This window comes from Misgurnus anguillicaudatus, chromosome 7, assembly GCF_027580225.2.
Source record: "Misgurnus anguillicaudatus chromosome 7, ASM2758022v2, whole genome shotgun sequence".
In the NCBI taxonomy this organism is placed as follows: Eukaryota; Metazoa; Chordata; class Actinopteri; order Cypriniformes; family Cobitidae; genus Misgurnus; species Misgurnus anguillicaudatus.
Genome location: NC_073343.2, coordinates 16845050 through 16865594, shown reverse-complemented (window position 1 = coordinate 16865594; position 20545 = coordinate 16845050). Strand labels below are relative to the sequence as shown.

The window sequence follows — 20545 nt, the reverse complement described above, 5'->3', positions numbered from 1 at the left end:
GCTTTATATTGATTTATTTCAAGATACTTTCAAGTTTAGCTATTGCTCCACAAATATGAATTTGTGCGTCTCTCACTTGCACTTCATGATCCTGCGTTCTTTATTTTTGACAGCTGTCAATGAGATGATAGTGGGCGGGGTTTTGTGTGACGTTGACCTGTAAATGCAGATATGATGGCTGGATTGCGTTTACATTACCTCTGCATCAGGACACACAGAACGGAAAACATTCCGATCACAGACGCGTTTACACTTGTCTTTTTAATGTGTATGTGGACAACATCCGGATACAGGTCACATGTTAATGCCAAGTGTAAACGCAGCCAATGATTAGGCCTAAATCTGATTGAAATCAAAGCTTATTTAATAATTTTGTTACACCAAAGTTTAAACCCGTTTAAAAATAATCAGGGTTACATTTAAACTGTTGTTTTGATCCAGGTTTAAATTTGACAGTAAAACTAGATTATCTTTAATCCTGTGGCTCCAATACTTTAATCTCTGTTTTAAATCTCAGTTAGGGATTAACTTTAAACTTGCATATGAGGAGGTTTAAATATATTTTTTTACAATTAAATGTGTGGCTAAAATATCAAAAACAGACATCGCAAGCGTGGCAGCGCTATTCAAATATACATATATTATAACATCTCAACAGAGTGAGTTTGGCAGCTTAAAAGATTATTAACAGCACCGGTGACTAGCCCTGTCACGGTAGCTACTTTTCATAGGCCCCAGAATAATGGCGATAGTCGATAGTATTGTCTTTTTAATACCATTTTATGTCACTGATTAGATATGACAATAAAATAGCATAACATAATAATGCAAGAACATCCTTTCTAAGAACACAACTTTGATTTTTAAGAATATTAAGATAAAAATATGAAATATTAATATGAAATTGGAATGTAAGAAAAATAACAATATTCTAAATATTTAAAACATAAATAAATATTATAAAATATGCATTTTAATTTTAAACAGCTAATAGTGATTGTTCAGTATAATTCCCAGCTTCACAGGGTTAATTGCTTTAGACAAATGTTACTCTTATCGTATCTGTGAGTGTGTGCCATTACGCGCAGTTACATTTATAATAGATACACCTCCGATCTAAACACTAGGGGCCTATTATAACGATCTGAGCGCATTGTCTAAAGCGCATGGTCTAAATGGGCATGTCCAAACCCATTTTTGCTAATTTCACGACGAGAAAAAATGGTTTATGCGCCAAGCGCACGGCCTAAACAGGTTGTTCCTATTCTCCTAATGAGTAATGGGTGTGTTTTGGGCGTAATGTGCAATAAACCAATGAGAGTCTCAGCTCTCATCCCTTTTAAAAGCAAGTTGCGCCTGGCGCCATGCCTAATCTATATTTAGAAAGCAGAATTTGTAAACTGAAAAACTAAGCGGAGGAAGAAGACCACCAGTTTAAGTTTAATTTTGTTGGTTTTATTTGTATTGAAATTATTTTTTTTTTTATTAAAACCTTTAAAAGACGTTTTCTTTCCGTCATGGATGTAAAGATAGCAGGCTTTTAAATGCTGTAAATGTATTAATATCCTACATAATCTTTTTAATCTCATAATATAATTTGCAAATATGCAAGAAAAGGTTTGTACTCTAAAAATACAAACAAGAGATAAAGAATTTACAAACATGCGGAGAGCCGTTTCAGCACTCGGACAGCACTGTGAGTTTTTTAAAGCATTACTTAAAAAAGGTTCTCATCTCACCATATCCACAAGTACAGAGGTCTCATAATTTGTCCTCATTTATGTCCAAGAGACTCAATAATAATCTTTTACATTTGAATCCTTTAATTTTTCATATTTAAAAGCTTTTTTGCGCTGCTGCACATCCATGTGTGTGATATGCAAACCAGCGTTTTCGTTCCGTTTATAGGCACATATTTCTAACACGCTCATTAAATAACAAAAGCACTATTGCACAAAAGACTTTAGACCAGGTTTTAGTTGGTCAATGGCGTAGTCTATTTTAGTTGCCTTAAAAATAGTAACGCGCCAACAATGTTCCTGAACACACCTCGTTTTCGGACCCCATGGGCGCAACATTGGGCGGAAATGCATTTGCTATTTAAACAACGTGGCGCTAAACATGAAAATGATAATTGTGCTGGGTTGAAACTAGCAAAAGACACTTGCGTCGTGCATTGCGCTGGGTGTATGATAGGGCCCTAGATGTTATGGTTATGTTTCAGATTACTTTTTATTTGTATAGCTGTTTTCATCGCCTCAGTTTTTGAACAGTTCAATTTTATTTATATAGCGCTTTTCACAATTGGTAATTGTTTGAAAGCAGCTTTACATTAATAGAAGCAGGGAAAAACACAGAAAATTTGCCAGATAGCATAACATAAATACAAATAGCATAAGCAGCAGAATTTGCTGTAGCTATGAATCAACATTATATTACATTAACACCCTGACTTTAAAACTGAACACAGCAACCTTAATCATGATAGCAATCCACAAACTAAATTTATTATAAAACAACTCTAAATACAACAGATTTCAAACATACAGAAAATCAACAGCATAAATAAAACCAGCTAACACTAAAATAGTAATATTTTTTAATGCAGTTACACTTTCAAAACACAGAATTGAACATGAGGTAATGCATGCTGTGAATAAAAACCCTTGTTTACTTAAAAAATAAATAAATAAAAATAAAATTGTTTGCTTAGATTACTAGACAAACAATTAAGTCTGTTAAGTTTAACAGACTTTTGTTATGTTTTAAATTGTAATTTTTTACAGTGTTTAAAGCACTCCAAAAAACTAGAAGAGTTAACAGCTTGAGTTTGACTTAAATTGGTTAAATCTAATATTGATTGTGTATTTGTAAGTGTGATTAATATAAGTCTTTATCTTTTACAGGGGATATTATTTTTAATGCCAGAGAACCAGAGCTGCCCCCTGACTTTATCTTTGGAGAGGATGCTGATTTTCTGCCAGAGCCATCAGAACTCCTGGTGTGTGTTTAGATTATGCCTACAATTGCTCTACATCCCAAATACAGTTTATATTGTTTTTTTTCTTAGTAGGTTCAAATTGCTATGTCATTGAAAGAAGGAACACAAATTAGATATTTTTCTAGGAGTCATCTGGCAAAGTCTTATTGCAAATAATAGTCTGGTCGCAGTGTCTGCACTTGCTTATGGGTTAGTTTTAGCAGCGTCTTGAAAACAGAACAGTTTCTTTGATCATCAATGAACTGCAAAGTTGTGTACTTCAATCTAACTTCAGAAATGTACATAAGGAAACAGAACAATGCTGTTGTTGTAATTTAATGTCTTTTAAGTAGTGGTGCAGCAGGTGTTTTGACTTTAGAAAAGTTACTTAAATCAGATGGCTGGTATTGATATGTGTAGTCGATTCAGCAGCCAGATTTGACCTGCAAGCTGTCAGAATTTTGAACAGAGAGTGTTGGTAAATAACATAATGTATGCATTGTTTCTGCACTAAACAAATAGTAGAATGGCACAGTTAGCATCTTATACCTGTGTGCTGCTTGCTACAAAAGCCTACCGGTAAATAGTTATTTGCCATTCATAGTTTTAAAAATTGATCTCATGGATCCAAACATATTTCTTACACTTTTTACAAGACTTGTTGGGAGAAAGTGGTGCTGTGTAGTTTTTGTGCAATATGCTGCAGATTTAGGAGTGGTGTGTTTGATTTTAAATGTGTCTGTAAATGCCTAAATGTTGGTGGTTAGAGCTGTACTTCAGTAGAGCTTGTTCTTGGTGTACTTGACAAATCTCACAGATCTATAGCATACATTAGTACATAGTGATTGTCCTATCGTTAGCCTGTGAGATCACCAACACAAGGTAGTATCGGGGGTGGGGCTATAATTTACTCCTTTTTTTCTTTCTTCATTTTTTACTGATTTATGTCAAGCCACTGGATTGGTGGACAAAAAAGAAGATGATGTACTCTAAGGCCAGCTGGCAACACTGTCATAACCGCAACTTTTTTAAACATGATGCCGTTGAAAGGAAATGTCATACAGTTTAAAGAAAAAGTATTTGAACCCTTTGGGCTTACTTGGATTTCTTCATAAATTGGTCATAAAATGTGTTCTGATCTTCATCTAAGTCACAACAATAGAGAAACACAGTCTGCTTAAACTAATATCGCACAAACATTATACGTTTTCATGTTTTTATTGAACACAACATGTAAACATTCATAGTGCAGGGTGAAAAAAGTATGTGAAACCCTAGGCTACTGACTTCTCCAAGAGCTAATTGGAGCCAGGAGTCAGCCAACCAATCAATGTGATGAGATTGGATGTGTTGATTAAAGCTGCCCTTTCCAATAAAAAACACACACCAGTTTTGAGTTTGCTGTTCTGAAGAAGCATTGTCTGATGTGAAACATGCCTCGCACAAAAGTGCTCTCAGAAGACCTACGGTCAAGAATTGTTGACTTACATAAAGCTGGAAAGGGCTACAAAAGTATATCTAAAAGCCTTGATGTCCATGTGTCCACGGTAAGACAGATTGTCTACAAATGGAGAAAGTTCAGCACTGTTGCTACACTCCCTAGGCGTGGTCGTCCTGTAAAGATGACTGCAAAAGCACAGCGCATAATGCTCAATGAGGTGAAGAAGAATCCTAGAGTGTCAGCTAAAGACTTACAGAAATCTCTGGCACATGCTAACATTTTTGTTGACAAATCTACAATAAGGAAAACATTAAACAAGAATGAACTTTATGGGAGGACACCACGGAGGAAGCCACTGTTGTCCAAAAAAAAAAACATTGCAGCACGTTTGAGTTTGCAAAAGAGCACCTGGATGTTCCACAGCACTACTGGCAAAACATTCTGTGGACAGATGAAACCAAAATTGAGTTGTTTGGAAAGAACACACAACGCTATGTGTGGAGAACAAAAGGCACAGCACAGCAACATCAAAACCTCATCCCAACTGTGAAATATGGTGGAGGGGCCATCATGGTTTGGAGCTGCTTTGCTGCCTCGGGCCCTGGACGGATTACTGTCATTGATGGAAAAATGAATTCCAAAGTTTATCAAGACATTTTGCAGGAAAACTTAAGACCATCTGTCCGCCAACTGAAGCTTAACAGAGGATGAACGATGCAACAGGACAACGACCCAAAGCATAGAATTAAATCAACAACAGAATGGCTTCAGCAGAAGAAAATACGCCTTCTGGAGTGGCCCAGTCAGAGTCCTGACCTCAACCCGATTGAGATGCTGTGGCATGACCTCAAGTTAGTGATTCACACCAGACATCCCAAGAATATTGCTGAACTGAAACACCTTTGTAAAGAGGAATGGTCCAAAATTTCTCCTGACCGTTGTGCAGGTCTGATCTGCAGCTGTAGGAAACGTTTGGTTGAGGTTATTGCTGCCAAAGGAGGGTCAACCAGTTATTAAACCCAAAGGTTCGCGTACTTTTTCCGCCCTGCACTGTGAATGTTTGCATGTTGTGTTCAATAAAAACATGAAAACGTAGAATACTTGTGCGGTATTAGTTTAAGCAGACTGTGTTTCTTTATTGTTGTGACTTGGATGAAGATCAGAACACATTTAATGACAAATGTATGAAGAAATCCAAGTAAGCCCAAGGGGTTCACATGCTTTTTCTTTCAACTGTATTTGCATGTATTACAAGCTCATGTACGAGTTAAGAGGGTTGCACACCGGACGCGCAGCTCAGCACTGCGCTTGTCCGCGGCACCTCTTCTTTGACTCAGGAAGTTGCTCAAATCCCACAGAGCGGCACTTACATAGTTTAACATTAAATAACATTATATTTGTCCCAAACCATTAATGATTAGCATTGGCTGCTAACGTGTATATTTTGCATTTTGAAGTAGACGCTATCTGACTAAGCTTGCGCTATTTAATGTGCACTTCCGGTTTACGAGTTGTCCTAGACGCGTATTACAAGCTCTCTCACGCAAAGAGAAGCCCGCAAGCTCTCTCATTCGAGAAAAAGCATGCAATGCACACTGGTGACTAGGGCTGTTCCGAATACCATTTTTTGAGCTTCAAAGCTCTAGTAGAAATCAAATTGAATATTTGACGCCTCGGAAGGAGGGGCTGAACATAGTTTCTCTTTAATAAAGGCAGGAATCTCTGTGTGTGTGTGAGTACAGTTTTATTATGTGGCGGAAGTGTTGCTGCAGACCCAAGGGAGTGTAGTGCCTTCTTTTTTCGTGCAATATGGACATGTGACACGTTTAGAATTAATAAACTTTTAATAAACTACAGAACAGCGCAAGCCAGAAGCGGCATGCCTCACGCATCCTGCGAGAACAGCATTAGTGAAACAAAACACAAGAGCAATATTTTAGCCATTTAAATAAAACAATAAAAATAAATGAATGAAGTTCAACAAACTGTAAAAAATGGTAGCATACTTTCACAATCAAGTTTATTTACTAACACTTACACCATCCAAGATGTTTTTTTCATCAGTACAACAATAAAGAAGATATCAATTTTGCAGAAACCCCAGTGCTCCGTCATGCAAGTCAACCGTTCCGCTACTTTAAGAGCTAAGGCATATATATGCAATGCAAAAGTAATACCCCATAACTCTGTGTGACATATTGACGTCTTGATAAGCAAATCAATTAGTTTTTGCAAGAAACGGAACGTTATTTACAACACTATTAGCGTGAATGCCAAAGCAGGAAGCGCGCTTTACGTTCGAGGCGATCTTCTACTGGTGCCGTTTGGTGGCTGTTGGCTATGGATGTTGGTTTCTCTGCGCCACCTATAGAGCGGGAGCATGAAGCGCACTTCCTGCTTGGCAAAAGCTCTGCATAAAAGCTGTAAAATATATATATATATATATATATATATATATATATATATATATATATATATAATAATTATATAAAAATATAATCTAATATTCTGGTCCAGCCCTACTGGTGACGCAAGTGCGGGAATGTTATTGTTGATGATAGCATAATCATAATTTAAAACTATAACACTATCATCATGAAGGCCCACTATTGGTCATTTCAATTTGAGCTTTGGATGCATTAAAAAATAAACGTGTGCGACTAAACCGTGTGAAACGCTGACCGGAAGTGATGTATTTCAGTGTGCTGCAATCAAAACACTGTGTGCAATTATTAATCTTTTTTTGTTTAACTTTATCAGTAACACTTAAATCCTTTAAAAATGATTGAGTACTGATAAGTAAATTAGTAAGTATAAATACATACGTAGGTCAAGTTCACTTTATTTGTATAGCACCTGTAAAACAGCATTTCTGCTGACCAAAGTGGTTCACAATAAAATACATAGGAACAGTCATACAAAAATTTGTTATCATGTACAGCAACATCATAGCCATAGAATCACACAAAAATAAAAGACATAAAATTAATTAAAACCTAAAAGAGCTTAAGGTTGTTTTCACATATGTTGGTGCGCACCGTGGTGCGGCCTCGGAGCGCACCAAAATACATTGTATCATTTTTCAGTTAGTGCGGTCCGTGTTCACATATATATGTTTTACTTTACTCGAAATGCCGCACCGTATGCCATGTGACAACGGTCAGCGCTGTCATTGGTCTCTGACAGCTCTTACCGTCTCATGACCACCCCCACGTTTCCATGACAACCAGCCTGACAGGGAGAGCGCAGCTATCAAGATGTGGAGATAAACGATGCACGTCTTTGCGAAGTTTCTTTGCTTTAACGCGAAATTGCGTAGCTGTTCTATTAAAGCCTTTCTCACGGATCCGTTTGCTAAAAAGCCCGTAATGTCACTATTTCTGTGTGGAGGACAACTATGCATTTATAAAATCATCAGCTCAAACGTAAAGGAGACAGCGAATCTCTCTGCAACGGACCAGATTGGCTTGTTTGTTGTTAACTCACAATATAACACCCGGCTCACGTCACAACGGAAGCCCAGTGGCTCAAACATGTGGAGAACTTCCTGTATTTGGTTCGGTCCGAGGTCCGGCAGTGTTCACACCACAGGTGGGTCGCACCAGAGTTCGGCGACAGCCGCTCCGAGACCACCTGTTTAGAGCGGTCTCGGAGCGGCCGTTTAGTGCGCACCCGAGTGCGGCTGTTGTGTTCACACTGACCCAAACGCACCGTACTCGGAGCGACACGTCATTTGGGCCGACCTAAACAGTGTATATGTGAAAACACCCTAAGATCTACAAGTTACGAGTAGGCCTGAGAGAAAAGATGTGTTTTCAGAACTGACTTAAATGAAGACAAAGAGGGTGAAAACCTGATTGACCGAGGTAGCAAATTCCACAGCTTAGGGGCAAAAATACTGAAAGCTCTGTCACCTTTGGATTTCAAACATGATGATGGAACTGTTAGTAAATTATCTGAAGATGATCTGAGGGTTCTTTGGGTAGTGTATGGACAAATAAGATCTGAAATATAGGCGGGAGCCAGTCCATGCAAGGCTTTAAATACAAAAACCAAGATCTTATAATCAATTCTGAACTTGATGGGTAACCAGTGTAAGTTTGACAAAATAGGGTGATGTGCTCACGTTTTTTCTTTCCCGTCAAGAAGCGGGCTGCAGCATTCTGGACTAGTTGCAGACGGGCTAGGGAATGCTGGTTTATACCAGCATATAATGCGTTGCAATAATCAAGCCTCGTTGAGATGAAGGCATGAATAAGTGTCTCTAGATCACCAAAGGATAGAAAGGATTTTAATTTCCGTAAACACCTAAGCTGGAAGAAGCTAGCACTAACAACAGAGTTTATTTGCTTATCAAATTTTAGCTCTGAGTCAACAACAACACCCAGGTTTTTTACACAAGTGCGGATATTAGCTTGTAAGGGACCTAATCCTAATATGTAGATTAAAGATACAATTTGTAAGATATTTGCAGTAAAATATCCAAAAACCACTAAGCCAGAGTTATAATTTTGTCCAGCTGATTACTTTCAATATCTTTAATGTTTTCAACTACTTGTAAATCATGAGAAAATTGCCATTCTAAACAGTAACACGTGGCAGAGCCTGTCAATGACGTTAATATCCACATTACCCTTTGTTACCGCCTTTACTGACGTAGAAACCACATGACAACAGTGTCATGGACAAATGCGGAAGTAAATGGCTACTTGCCTGTTTATGGACCACAATTTCTCTCTACCGTCTGCCGTTGGTTGTGTTGTCAAAAACAGCTCTTGTTAGTGTACGGGCCAACCAAACGACCAAAGAAGAGTTTGGGACAAGAAGAGAGAAAGATGACAGAGAAACACTTTATTATCTGCAAGTGTTTCTTTAACATAGTGTTCCTGCCAGAGGCCCTTTACAGGTGCAGAATATGCCAGGCACATCTTGCTTGACTATACCAAACATGTCATGTTTTGCCTTATGGTTAGTCCAGTGCTGCTAAATAGTTTCCAGCTATTTTCCCGAGATTCTGCAGAAAAAGTATATTTACAAAATGGCATTTTCCATCCATTGAGCTGTCATTGATGACAGACTACCTAATTTGAAGTGTAAATTCATTGTCATAAGGTGGCAGAAGCAGCATTAAAGTGCAATAGTAGTGACACAGTCACACAGCATGAGTCAAATGTACACAAAGTACAAACTAGAGGTGAAATAATATGACATTTTTACATCACTATGACACTACCACAGATTTTCTACTCGTTTCCCATACACTCCAAACAGATCCCAGTAACTCAAAGTCATTATCTAACCATTTAAACATTCTGATTTTAAAATGATTTTACTTGTAAGTGCACTTTTGTTCACATAAACATCAAATAAATAACATCAACATTAATCACGGCACATTTGGGGTCGTGAAATAAATTATCATCTAGTTCAGATAAAACACAAGTGAATAAATCAGAGTTTCATATAAATACAGGACAAATCAGCAAGTCATCTTTGTCTATGGTCTGCGTATGTTTTGAGAAATTGGGTGTACTTTAGAACCCAGGAGTGACCTGCATGCTCGTGCCTCGCAGCAGTCACGGAAGAAACAAACACAGAGCTTTAAACTCATCAGATCACATATTGTAATGGAAAATCGGTCTGTCCAATTAAATATTAAGTAAACATTCGTCAGTACAACTACATTTTTCTAAATGTAAAAATTTTTTGTATTTAAATTCAGTCAGTACTCTTTAACACTTCAGTTTAACAGTAACAAAAGTAATTTGCACAGCGATGCTCGGTTAAGCCATTTGTTTACTTTTTGGCCGCACATCACCAGCTGCTAGTATCTCCTCCTCACGTACCTTTACACCGGTTTCCCACCGCAAGCATGAGCAGCGCGTGAGGAGAGCGTTTGCCGCGCTTGGCCATTGTGCTTTCACACCGGCTGCGTTTGCATCGCATACTGTGCAGTTTATTAACAGTATAAAAATCTCAAGTTCACATTACTTTATTTTACATGCATTTATGAGCAAAACCTCTTTAAGATGCTTTTTGACTTATAGTGTAATTTATTTAACTGTGATATGTGTAATCCACATTGTTTTCGTGCTGTTCTGGTCCGTGTAATGACAGATATAGACACAATACACAATTATAGACATAATTAAAACTGCAAGCAGTGATGGAAGGGCCCTCGCACACATGATTAAAGGGAACAGTAGTAAATAGGCATTTAAGCATGTAAACATAGGGGAACCATTTAAAAGTGTAGTATAATGTGCCATATTTCCTGTTGCTAATTACAAATGACAGTGAGGTAGCATCGTGTAAGAGAGTGAGAGAGAGAGAGAGAGAGAGAGAGAGAGAGTGTGTGAGTGAGTTTGAGTGAGTGTTTGAGTGAGTGTGTGTGAGTGTGATGTAAATATTGGCACGTAGATTTGTTCAGTCCAGAACTTTTATTAATCATGTAAAATGTAGGGCAGATCTGACATTGAATAATCAGTGTAAAACATGTCACTTCTAGTTGCCAGCAGGTGGCGCTATGGCCATAAGCGACTATTGGCACGTAGATGTGTTCAGTCCAGAACTCTTGTCAATTATGTAAAGTATGGGACAGATCAGACATTGCCTGATCATTGTCAACATGTCACTTCCTGTTGCCAGCTGGTGGCGCTATAACTATAAGTGACTATTGGCATGTAGATGTGTCCAGTTCAGGACTCTTATCAATCATGTGAAGTTTGGGACAAATCCGACATTGCGTAATCATTGTAAACATGTCACTTCCTGTTACCAGCGGGTGGCACTATGACCATTACTGACTATTGTCATGTAGATGTGTTCAGTCCAGGGGCCTTATTTATAAAAAGCTGCGTAAAAACCATCCTACATTTGATCTTACGATCATTTAACAAAAATGCGTACGTGTGATTCATAAACCGAATGTACGCGCAGAAAATGCGCGTACCCCTTTCAAATTTATAAATCACAAATGAACTTGAACTTGTGTGCGCAGCCGAGCAGCTTCAGATCTCCGCCTTTAAACAATGCGTAATCAATGTCAGACACATGAAAGAGCGCTTGTCAATGTTTAAACCCAATTTCAAACAGCAGAAATGGCTTATATTTCCAAAAACCTGCAGCAATCGGACGAGCAAAAGTGCATAGGTCTGCTCAGACCCTGACGTGGCGCTAAGCACTTTTCCACGTCAAAGACAGTTTTTATAAATATGGACTTTGCCATGGATTTTTGCATACACACACTTTATGATCAAATCTTTGTGTATGCACGCTTTATAAATGAGGCCCCAGGACTCTTATCAATCATGTAAAGTTTGGGACAAATCTGACATTGCATAATCATTGTAAACATGTCACTTCCTGTTACCAGCTGGTGGCGCTATGACCATAACTGAGTATTGGCATCATAAGTGACTATTGACATGTAGATGTGTTCAGTCCAGGACTCTTATTAATAGAGCTTCAAATTTCGACTATTTTTTCAACCTATTAATCTATCGGTTATTTTTTCGATTAATCGAATAGTCTAAAGATTTTTTTTACAAATAATAAATGTAACATCTGCTATTAATGCCAACATTTTATTGAAGCATTTTCTCAATTAAACAAATACACAAGGAAAGGGCCAAGGAAAATATAACAAATCACATAAAAACAAGTCCAACATTAATTCAGCCTAACATAAACAGTGCAAAAGGGGCATTATTCACCTTAAACAAATAAAATATATTAATATTAAAGAAGTAAAATAAAAATAAATCAAACTGAATAATAACTCCTTATTATTATAAAAACATGTCCCGCTCTTTATTGTTCCAGCCCTAGTGCTAATCATAAACTAATGAAGAGTCATCATTAACTACAAAATGACTCACATGAAATCATTGTTTATTAATACATTAACTAAAAAACATGTCATGTTGTACTTAATGATGACTCTTCATTAGTTTATGATCAGTACATGCATTTACTCAGCATTAGTTCAGACTGAAGTAAAAATAAGTTCATTGTGATTCATGAACCCTTATTATAAAATGTAACCATTATATTATTACTGTTAATATTATTACTATCAGTAGTAACGTTACTGCATTCTCATTTAGCATCAACTTTAACATTTAACTTTTCTTAAGTCTCGAGTAAATACAAATTTAGTTAGTGTGATCTTCTAATATTTTATTAACGGCGTTTACGCTGCTGTTACTTTAAATAAACGCATGTCAGGAATACCTAACGAGACGAGCTTTTATAATATCTGCGCACATAGCAAAAAAATAAGCTATGGGAACTCCGCGCTGCCAGCTGGCTTTCAGTGCACGCGGGCACATGCCTATCTCAGTGTAACAGTAACTTATTATTTCATAACTTCTTAATATAAAAAGTTAAACATGTCCTGCTCTTTATTTACTGTTTCAACATACTGCCCAGACGCGATGCAATGTCGTGTCTGTCAGGCGTCTCGCAGCTCGTATTAAACTAAGATGTAAACACAGCTGTATTAAGCACAATATATGCCTGCATTGATTCTATTGTTGTATAAAAACTTACTGTAAAAATTCAAATACTTACGCTTCCGTCGCGTCATTTTGAGGCCGAAGAGCTCCAGGTTGTTTTCTTTTAAGATGATCATGCACAGATGTTGCGCTGCTGTGGTATGCCATTTCAGTTTTACACAGTATGTGTTTTATTTGGTCTCTGCTTAAAGTATTCCCACACTTTTGATCACGTTCTGGCTGTTTGGTATAAAACTTGTATTATCCGGTCGGAGCTGAAGCCGCCTTCATTTGAAAACGTAAACAATGCGACGCATCGACGCATTTCCGGCAAATCAACGTAATTACGTAATCGACGTAAACGACTACGTCCACGCGTCGTTTCAGCCCTACTTATTAATCATGTGAAGTTAGGGAAAGAACAGACATTGCATAATCAGTGTAAACATGTCACTTCCTGTTGCCAGCTGGTGGCGCTATAACCATAAGTGACTATTGACATGTAGATGTGTTCAGGTCAGGACTCTTAGCAATCATGTAAAGTTTGAGACAGATCGGACACTGTATGCCTGAGTTCCAGCCACCTGTTTTATGGCGAAACATCAAACTTTGGCGGAACAGACACAAATTTTAACATGGAATCAAATCCTTCGCAATTTAGCATCACAAAATCTGCCAAAATCTGAGAAATACTTCCTGTTTGGTGTAGGGCGTTGCTCCAAGAGACTTTTTTGTAGGGCTTGTAATAATACATGAGCATACCGAAATTCGTACATGTACATTAAACACAGTCCACGGGCTGCTTCATTGAATATTTGAAAGTGGCGCTAAAACATGTCCCTTCAGGTTGCCAGCTGGTGGTGCTATGACTATAAATGAAAATGGGTATGTAGATGTGTTCAGGTCAGGACTCTTAGCAATCATGTGAAATTTGGGACAGATCGGACATTGTATGCATGAGTTCCAGCAACTTCCTGTTTCATGGGAAAACATCAAATTTGTCGGGCCAGAACCGACACAAATTTTTAGGTAGAGTCAAATCCTTCACAAAGGCCTTAAGATGACACTCACCAAATATGAAGATGATCCGACGAAAACTGTAGGAGGAGTTAGTTAAAGTATGACGCCTGGAAATGACAAAAACTGCACCCAAATCACAAAATATCTCCGAATAGCTGACTTCCTGTTTGGTTTATGGCTTCACTCCAAGAGACTTTTTTGTAGGTCTTGTCATGCTACAGAAGCGTACCGAATTTCGTAATTGTACGTCAAACACAGTTCGAGGGCTGCTTCGTTGAAAATTTGTAGGTGGCAATGTAGAGCCATTTTTCCACGCTTAATTCCAAAGCCTACACCAATTGTAAATTTTCACCGCTCTTGACATCTGTGTAAAGTTTCATGGGTTTTCGAGCATGTTTAGGCCGTCTAAAGTCCCGCTGAAATTGGAGAAGAATAATAAGAAAAATAATAATAATTAAAGCTGCAAGCAGCGATGGAAGGGCCCTCGCACACATGTGCACCGCCACCCTATGGCCTTAGTAAAGCAGTGAACAAGGGGGATATGAATTTAAGTGGGTAAATATAGGTGCATTTTCAAATGAATTTTAATGTGCCACACCCAGGGCCGCCTTAACCTAATGTGAGGCCCCGGGGCTAAGAGGTTTTGTAGGCCCCCCTTCCCATCGATTTATAGTCTCTTTTTTAAGTGTAATATCTAGGTAATCTACATCACAAAATGCATTAGTTTCTTTCGAGACATACAACAGTGAATTTTCCCTCTTTGAGCCAGAAAACACCATAATATTGTTATTAACATATCACTGAGCCCACTTGAGCATAAACACAAGACACTTTATTTAACAACCACACACAGCAACTTGTGGTGATAATAAAACCAAAATGTGTGAAAGTTTATATGTTTATAAGCTTTATGTTTATATCGTTTTTGGAATATAATTTGCAGAAAATTGCCACTCACTAACTAAATGCTCACCACAGTTTTAAAAATATAATAAGTTAAAGTTAGTTTTAAAGTGAAAATGCATTAATGATAACAAAAGATAAGTCTTTATAGACATAATCTTGTTAAATACATTAATGATAACAAAAGCTAAGTCTTTATAGACATAATCTTGTTAAATGCATTAATGATAACAAAAGCTAAGTCTTTATAGACATAATCTTGTTAAATACATTAATGATAACAAAAGCTAATAGTCTTTATAGACAGAATCTTGTTTTTTAATCAGTTATTTATTTTGTAGGCTACTGAAGATATAGTATGCATTGTATTTATAAGCATGTAAACCGACCAAGTATGAATATGCACAAAACAGACAGGGAACATACCTGTATATAAGATCTTTAGATAATGAGATTATAATGGTGCTATCAGGGGATGATCATTTGAGATGGTCTTGTCGCTCTTTACTTTCTTAGAATTGCACCTTTACCGTTGCGTCTCTTTCTCGTCTTTCTACCAACAGATGTGTGTACTGTGAGCTGACGTCGCGTCAAACTACATCGCTCCAGCTGCGCACGCGTCACTGATATAAATGCGAGTAAACTTAAACTTTATAACAACTAACAGCATTATGTGCGGGAACTCCTTTCTTAATTTAGCGGCACAGTTTCTTGTGCACGGGTCAGAGACTTCTGCATGCCAGAGACTCAGCTGAACAAGCACAGAGAGCGAACGAGCGAGCGCGCGCACGAAAGAGAGAGAGAGAGAGACCTGCACCTCACTAGTGAATTATGAAATTTCAGAAATTACTCTTTCATTTGTTGGTGGATTATTTCCCGTTTCTCTGTCACACTCAGTCTAACGTGCAGGAATGTCAAGTTGACAACGCGCACTTAATTACATTACGCAGGATAAAAAATATGTTACGTCTGACATTTTATTTCACGTTAAGTTACAACGGACCAATCAGCAGCCATGTAACGTGCAATTAGAGTGATTGACAGAAAACCCGACAAGTTACACAACAATATGACATTTTCAGCTCGTCATGAACGCAAACTTGGGAGGCCCTTGAACTTGGGAGGCCCCTGGGCTTTAGCCCAGGTAAGCCCGTGCATTAAGGCGGCCTTGGCCACACCTCCTGTGTGTGCTATGACTGTAACTGATTGTTGTTATATTGATGTGTTCAGGCCAGGACCCTTATCAAACATATGAAGTCTGTGACAGGTCGGACATTGTATGCCTGAGTTACAACAGCTTTCTCATGGTGAAATGTCACACTTTGCCAGGCTGCCACGGACACGCCCTTTAACGAAAATTCCAGATCTTCGCAATTTATCATTGTGAAGTCATTAAGTTCAGACTGACCAAATATGATGATGATCTGAATAAATTTCTATGAGCAGTAAATCACAGTGTAAAACATGCCATTTCCTGCTGCCAGCAGGTGGCGCTATAACTTTTACTGAATATTGCCATGTTGATGTGTTCAGGCCAGGACACTTATCAAACATGTGAAGTGTGGGTCAAATTGAACATTTTTAGCCTTAGTTAGAACAACTTCCTGTTTCATTGTGAAACACACCATAAGTGACTATTGACATGTAGATGTGTTCAGTCCAGGACTCTTATTAATCATGTGAAGTTTGGGACAGATCAGACATTGCATAATCATTGTAAACATGTCACTTCCTGTTGCCAGCTGGTGGCGCTATAACCATAATTGACTATTGACATGTAGATGTGTTCAGTCCAGTACTCTTATTAATCATGTGAAGTTAGGGAAAGATCGGACATTGCATAATCAGTGTAAACATATTTCACCTACTGTATGACAGTCTTACTTGACTTTAGTATTTCTTTTAAACAAGTAAATTTAGTTTAATTATTTATGTAATGCCGCTATTCTTAGTAAATCTTACTGTTTATACTAGATATTAGTAAATATTATGTGCCCCGCCCACTCCTTGTAGTTCTTCTTACAGTGTAAAAACCTATTTAAGTTGCATTTTTCAGAATGATAGTTGGGTAGACTGGTGCTGAAAGCATGAGTTAAAATTAGCATGAGAGCACAAAAAAAAGGTGCAGGTGGGAGTGGTAATATCTAGGTTATAAGGCACACATTAGATAACACAGGAGCAGTGTTGGGGCTAGTTACTCAAAAAGTAATATATTACGTATTACATATTACTCTCAAAAATAGTAATGCCTTACTTTACTTTATTACTCCCTGGAGAAAGTAACTAGTTATATTACTAGTTATATTACTAGTTACATTTTTTTTCTGGACAAGAATGTTTATTTGGGCAAGCCACGGCCAAGAAAATATCCAAACACAAAACTCCCAAATCAAGAAAAAGTTACAATTTTATTAGATTAAATTTGACAACAATTTACTCATTCAAAATACAGGGATGACAACAGTTTGCAATTCATTTTAGATGGACACCTTTAAATGGACAGCTGATGAAAGAATGACGGTTCACAATAAATTATTTCCTGATAAAGACTTCCAAGAGTTCTGTATTCTTAGCAGGGGGATACCATGATGTTTGTGCACATTATTTACCCACCCACTATACACAGCAATGCACAGCAAATTCATCCAACACCCAAACATATAAATATATCAATTTAACACCGCAAAGTAATAAATACACAATCAATTCAATAAATATCATTAATATCACTCAAGCTAAAGACACAGCCTTCCTCAATTACGGTAAAATTGATATACAAAATTGATTGGATAAACAACCTGCACGCAGGTTTACATACAAACAAACAATGAAATGAGCGCCGGGAGACCGTGGCATAACCTCACATTCATCAAGGTCTCTACGGCAAGAAAACCCACCGTAAATACAACACCTTTTAATACAACATAAAAATTACTGCTGGCTTCCTTACCCGCTACCGGACGTGGGGCACAGTCTTCGGAGAAACATTAAAGAGTGTGCACTTCACCGTCAAGTTATTTTCCTTCCGTTGAACATATTCAAAATAATGACTGATTCTCCACCCGTCGAAAGTAGCTTTCTGTTGCTGGGAACCTTCCTCTGAAAAATAGCTTGCCGTTGTTGACGCTTCCATTTTACCGATCTGTCTTTGAGTGTGCCGCTCTGTGCTGCTGGCTGCCGGGTGTCGACCAATCGGTGATGGTAAATGATACCTCGTGCCAAACTTAGACCAATCACTGTTCCATTCACGCCCTCCTCCCCTTCCCTTTTGCTCTCTGTGTTGTGTGCCTTGTGTGATGAAGGTGCTACTGGCGAATGTAACGCAAGTAACTAGCTCGGGAAAACTGTAATAATATTACCATTTTCAGACGGATAATGCCTTACACTACTAGTTACTGAAAAAAGTAATATTATTACAGTAACGCTTTACTTTGTAACGCGTTACACCCAACACTGCACAGGAGCAACAGCTGATTTCCATACTGACTAACGCAATCTGCAAAGAGCAGCGCAAATCAGTTCAGTCACAAATATGCAGAGCAGATGAGGTGCGGGTGATCTACTAACATCTGATGCACTTGAGTTCATCACCACAGACATCGCAGCTGAAAATTAGGGGTGTTTAGTCCCAGCTAACGAAGCCATAGTTCATCGAAAAGAACTGGAGAACTGAACAAAAATGAAGGTTTACAAGAAGTTATGAAACGCCTGGTATTGTGTGCTGAATTCTAGTGACTCCTCTTTTATTTCCTCCAGCAAACAATATTTTTGAATAATAAGCTATGTTCCTCTGGCATTCGGTTACGTTTTAAAAAAATCCTCTGCCTTGTACCACGCGCTCTCTGGTCTATGCAATCTCTCTTTTATCAACAACAATTGCATCCATTTCAAGGGCAAGATTATTTAAGACATGCATTTAAATTTAAGACATGCCCGGTTTAAATATTGGCGCAAATACCAGTAATATCACACACGCCAACATTAGGATATAGCATTGCGTGAATCATTTAAATATTCTGCCATAAATTTTGCGTCTGAAAGTGGAAATACTAAAAATGCATATGCAATAAGCTCAGTCGCAAAAATAACTAGACCAAACTGTTTCAGCGCTGATTATCCACTGTGCATCTTTAGTAAATCCCGACATTCATTATTTAACGCCAAAATGATGGTTTGCGTTGGCACAAGCTGTTAGTAAATCTGGCCCCAAGTAGGGCTGTGCAAAAAACTGACTGCGATTCTCATGCGTGTTTCATCAGTAAAGCCGGTTCCGTGACTAGTAGTAAATCGGCATCACCTGCTTTCAGATGGACCGGCATTTACTACACAGAGCCATAGTTCACAGAGCAGCTATAGGCAAAATCGCATAAATTATCGGAGTCGATTTTTCTCGATTATGAAAGAGATTTTGCCTAGCTTCTCTGTGAACTACGGCTCTGTTTAGTAGAGCTGCAACTAACAACTATTTCTTCTGTCGACTAATCTAGCGATTATTTTTCCGATTAGTCGACTACTCTAACGATTATTTTTTATTATTATTATAGTGTTCTTTTTTTGATTAGCTATTTAATCTGTTGGATAATCTGTTTTTCTACTCTCTGTCTGATCTGACAGTCATTGTTTGTTTTATTGTATTTTAACCCAACTGAATGCTATTTTCACATATTATCTGTTCGGTTGACAGACATATAGGGGCGGTTTCCCAGACAGGGATTAGACTAGTCCTAGACTAAAATAAATATAAGAGCTGTCCAAACTGAAAACATCTTGCACTAAGACATATCTTAAAATACATCAGTGCCCTTAGTTTGGCCTTAAAATGCACACAAGTAATGTTTTTAGTAAGGCATGTTTGTTTAAACAAAATTATATTTCCTAATTAAACTAAGGTCTAGTCCTGGCTTAAGCTAATCTCTGTCCAGGAAACCACCCCAAAGTCTATTAAAATAGTGACTAAACATGACCCAATAATCTTGTGTTTAATCCAACCAGCTGTTACTTTAACTACTAAGTTACTAAAATCTTGATGTATAAACGCAACATCGCAGACAATTTGGCGCAAATTAAAAAATTGCCATTACACAGAGTTACTCCAGAAGGCATGCGCGCGCATAGGAGAGAGAGAGCTCGCGCACAAGCACATTGAGAACCAGTGTGTGTGGGAAAACACTGCTAACCTTTCATGATAAACTCGAATCAGTCGTCTTCTCTGTCAGTAACATCTGACGTTTACGTGAAAATGCAAGTACACAGAGGAATCCGCATGGAAAACACAGCCAACTTTTAATTCTTTCACTCAGTGATGAGAGGCGCTGTCTAGGGGCTTCACGCAGAGAGAGAGAGAGCGCGCGCGCACAAGAGAGGCACCACCGAGCACTCACAACAATAAATGAAGCCGTTTTAAATTAAAATGTAAATGTTGCGGCCATTGTTGATTTTGTGGCGCACACAAACAAATCAATGTATGGGAAACACTGCCAGCAGCAGAAGCCGCCATTACGCGAGATGAATGTAAACAGCGTGACGCGTCGACGCATTTTGCGCATGTCGACGTATTTTCGTAGTCGACGTAATCGATGACGTCGACTCGTCATTGCAGCACTACTGTGTAGTAAATGCCGCTCCATCTGAAAGCAGCTAATGGCAATTTAATAATAGGAACCGGCTGTACTGATGAAACACGCATGAGATTTTTTGCACAGC

General features: G+C 38.1%; 1 protein-coding gene across 2 annotated transcripts in view; it reads left to right on the top strand.

Annotated features, from left to right (window-relative positions):
* The window catches only part of LOC141365292 (BRISC and BRCA1-A complex member 2-like), a 204982-nt gene that overhangs the window by 37667 nt on the left and 146770 nt on the right, over nt 1-20545 (top strand). For both annotated transcript variants that reach the window (XM_073869480.1, XM_073869481.1), the window contains exon 4: nt 2907-3001. In XM_073869480.1, the coding sequence (XP_073725581.1) occupies nt 2907-3001 (95 nt within the window). The remainder of the gene's footprint in view (nt 1-2906; nt 3002-20545) is intronic.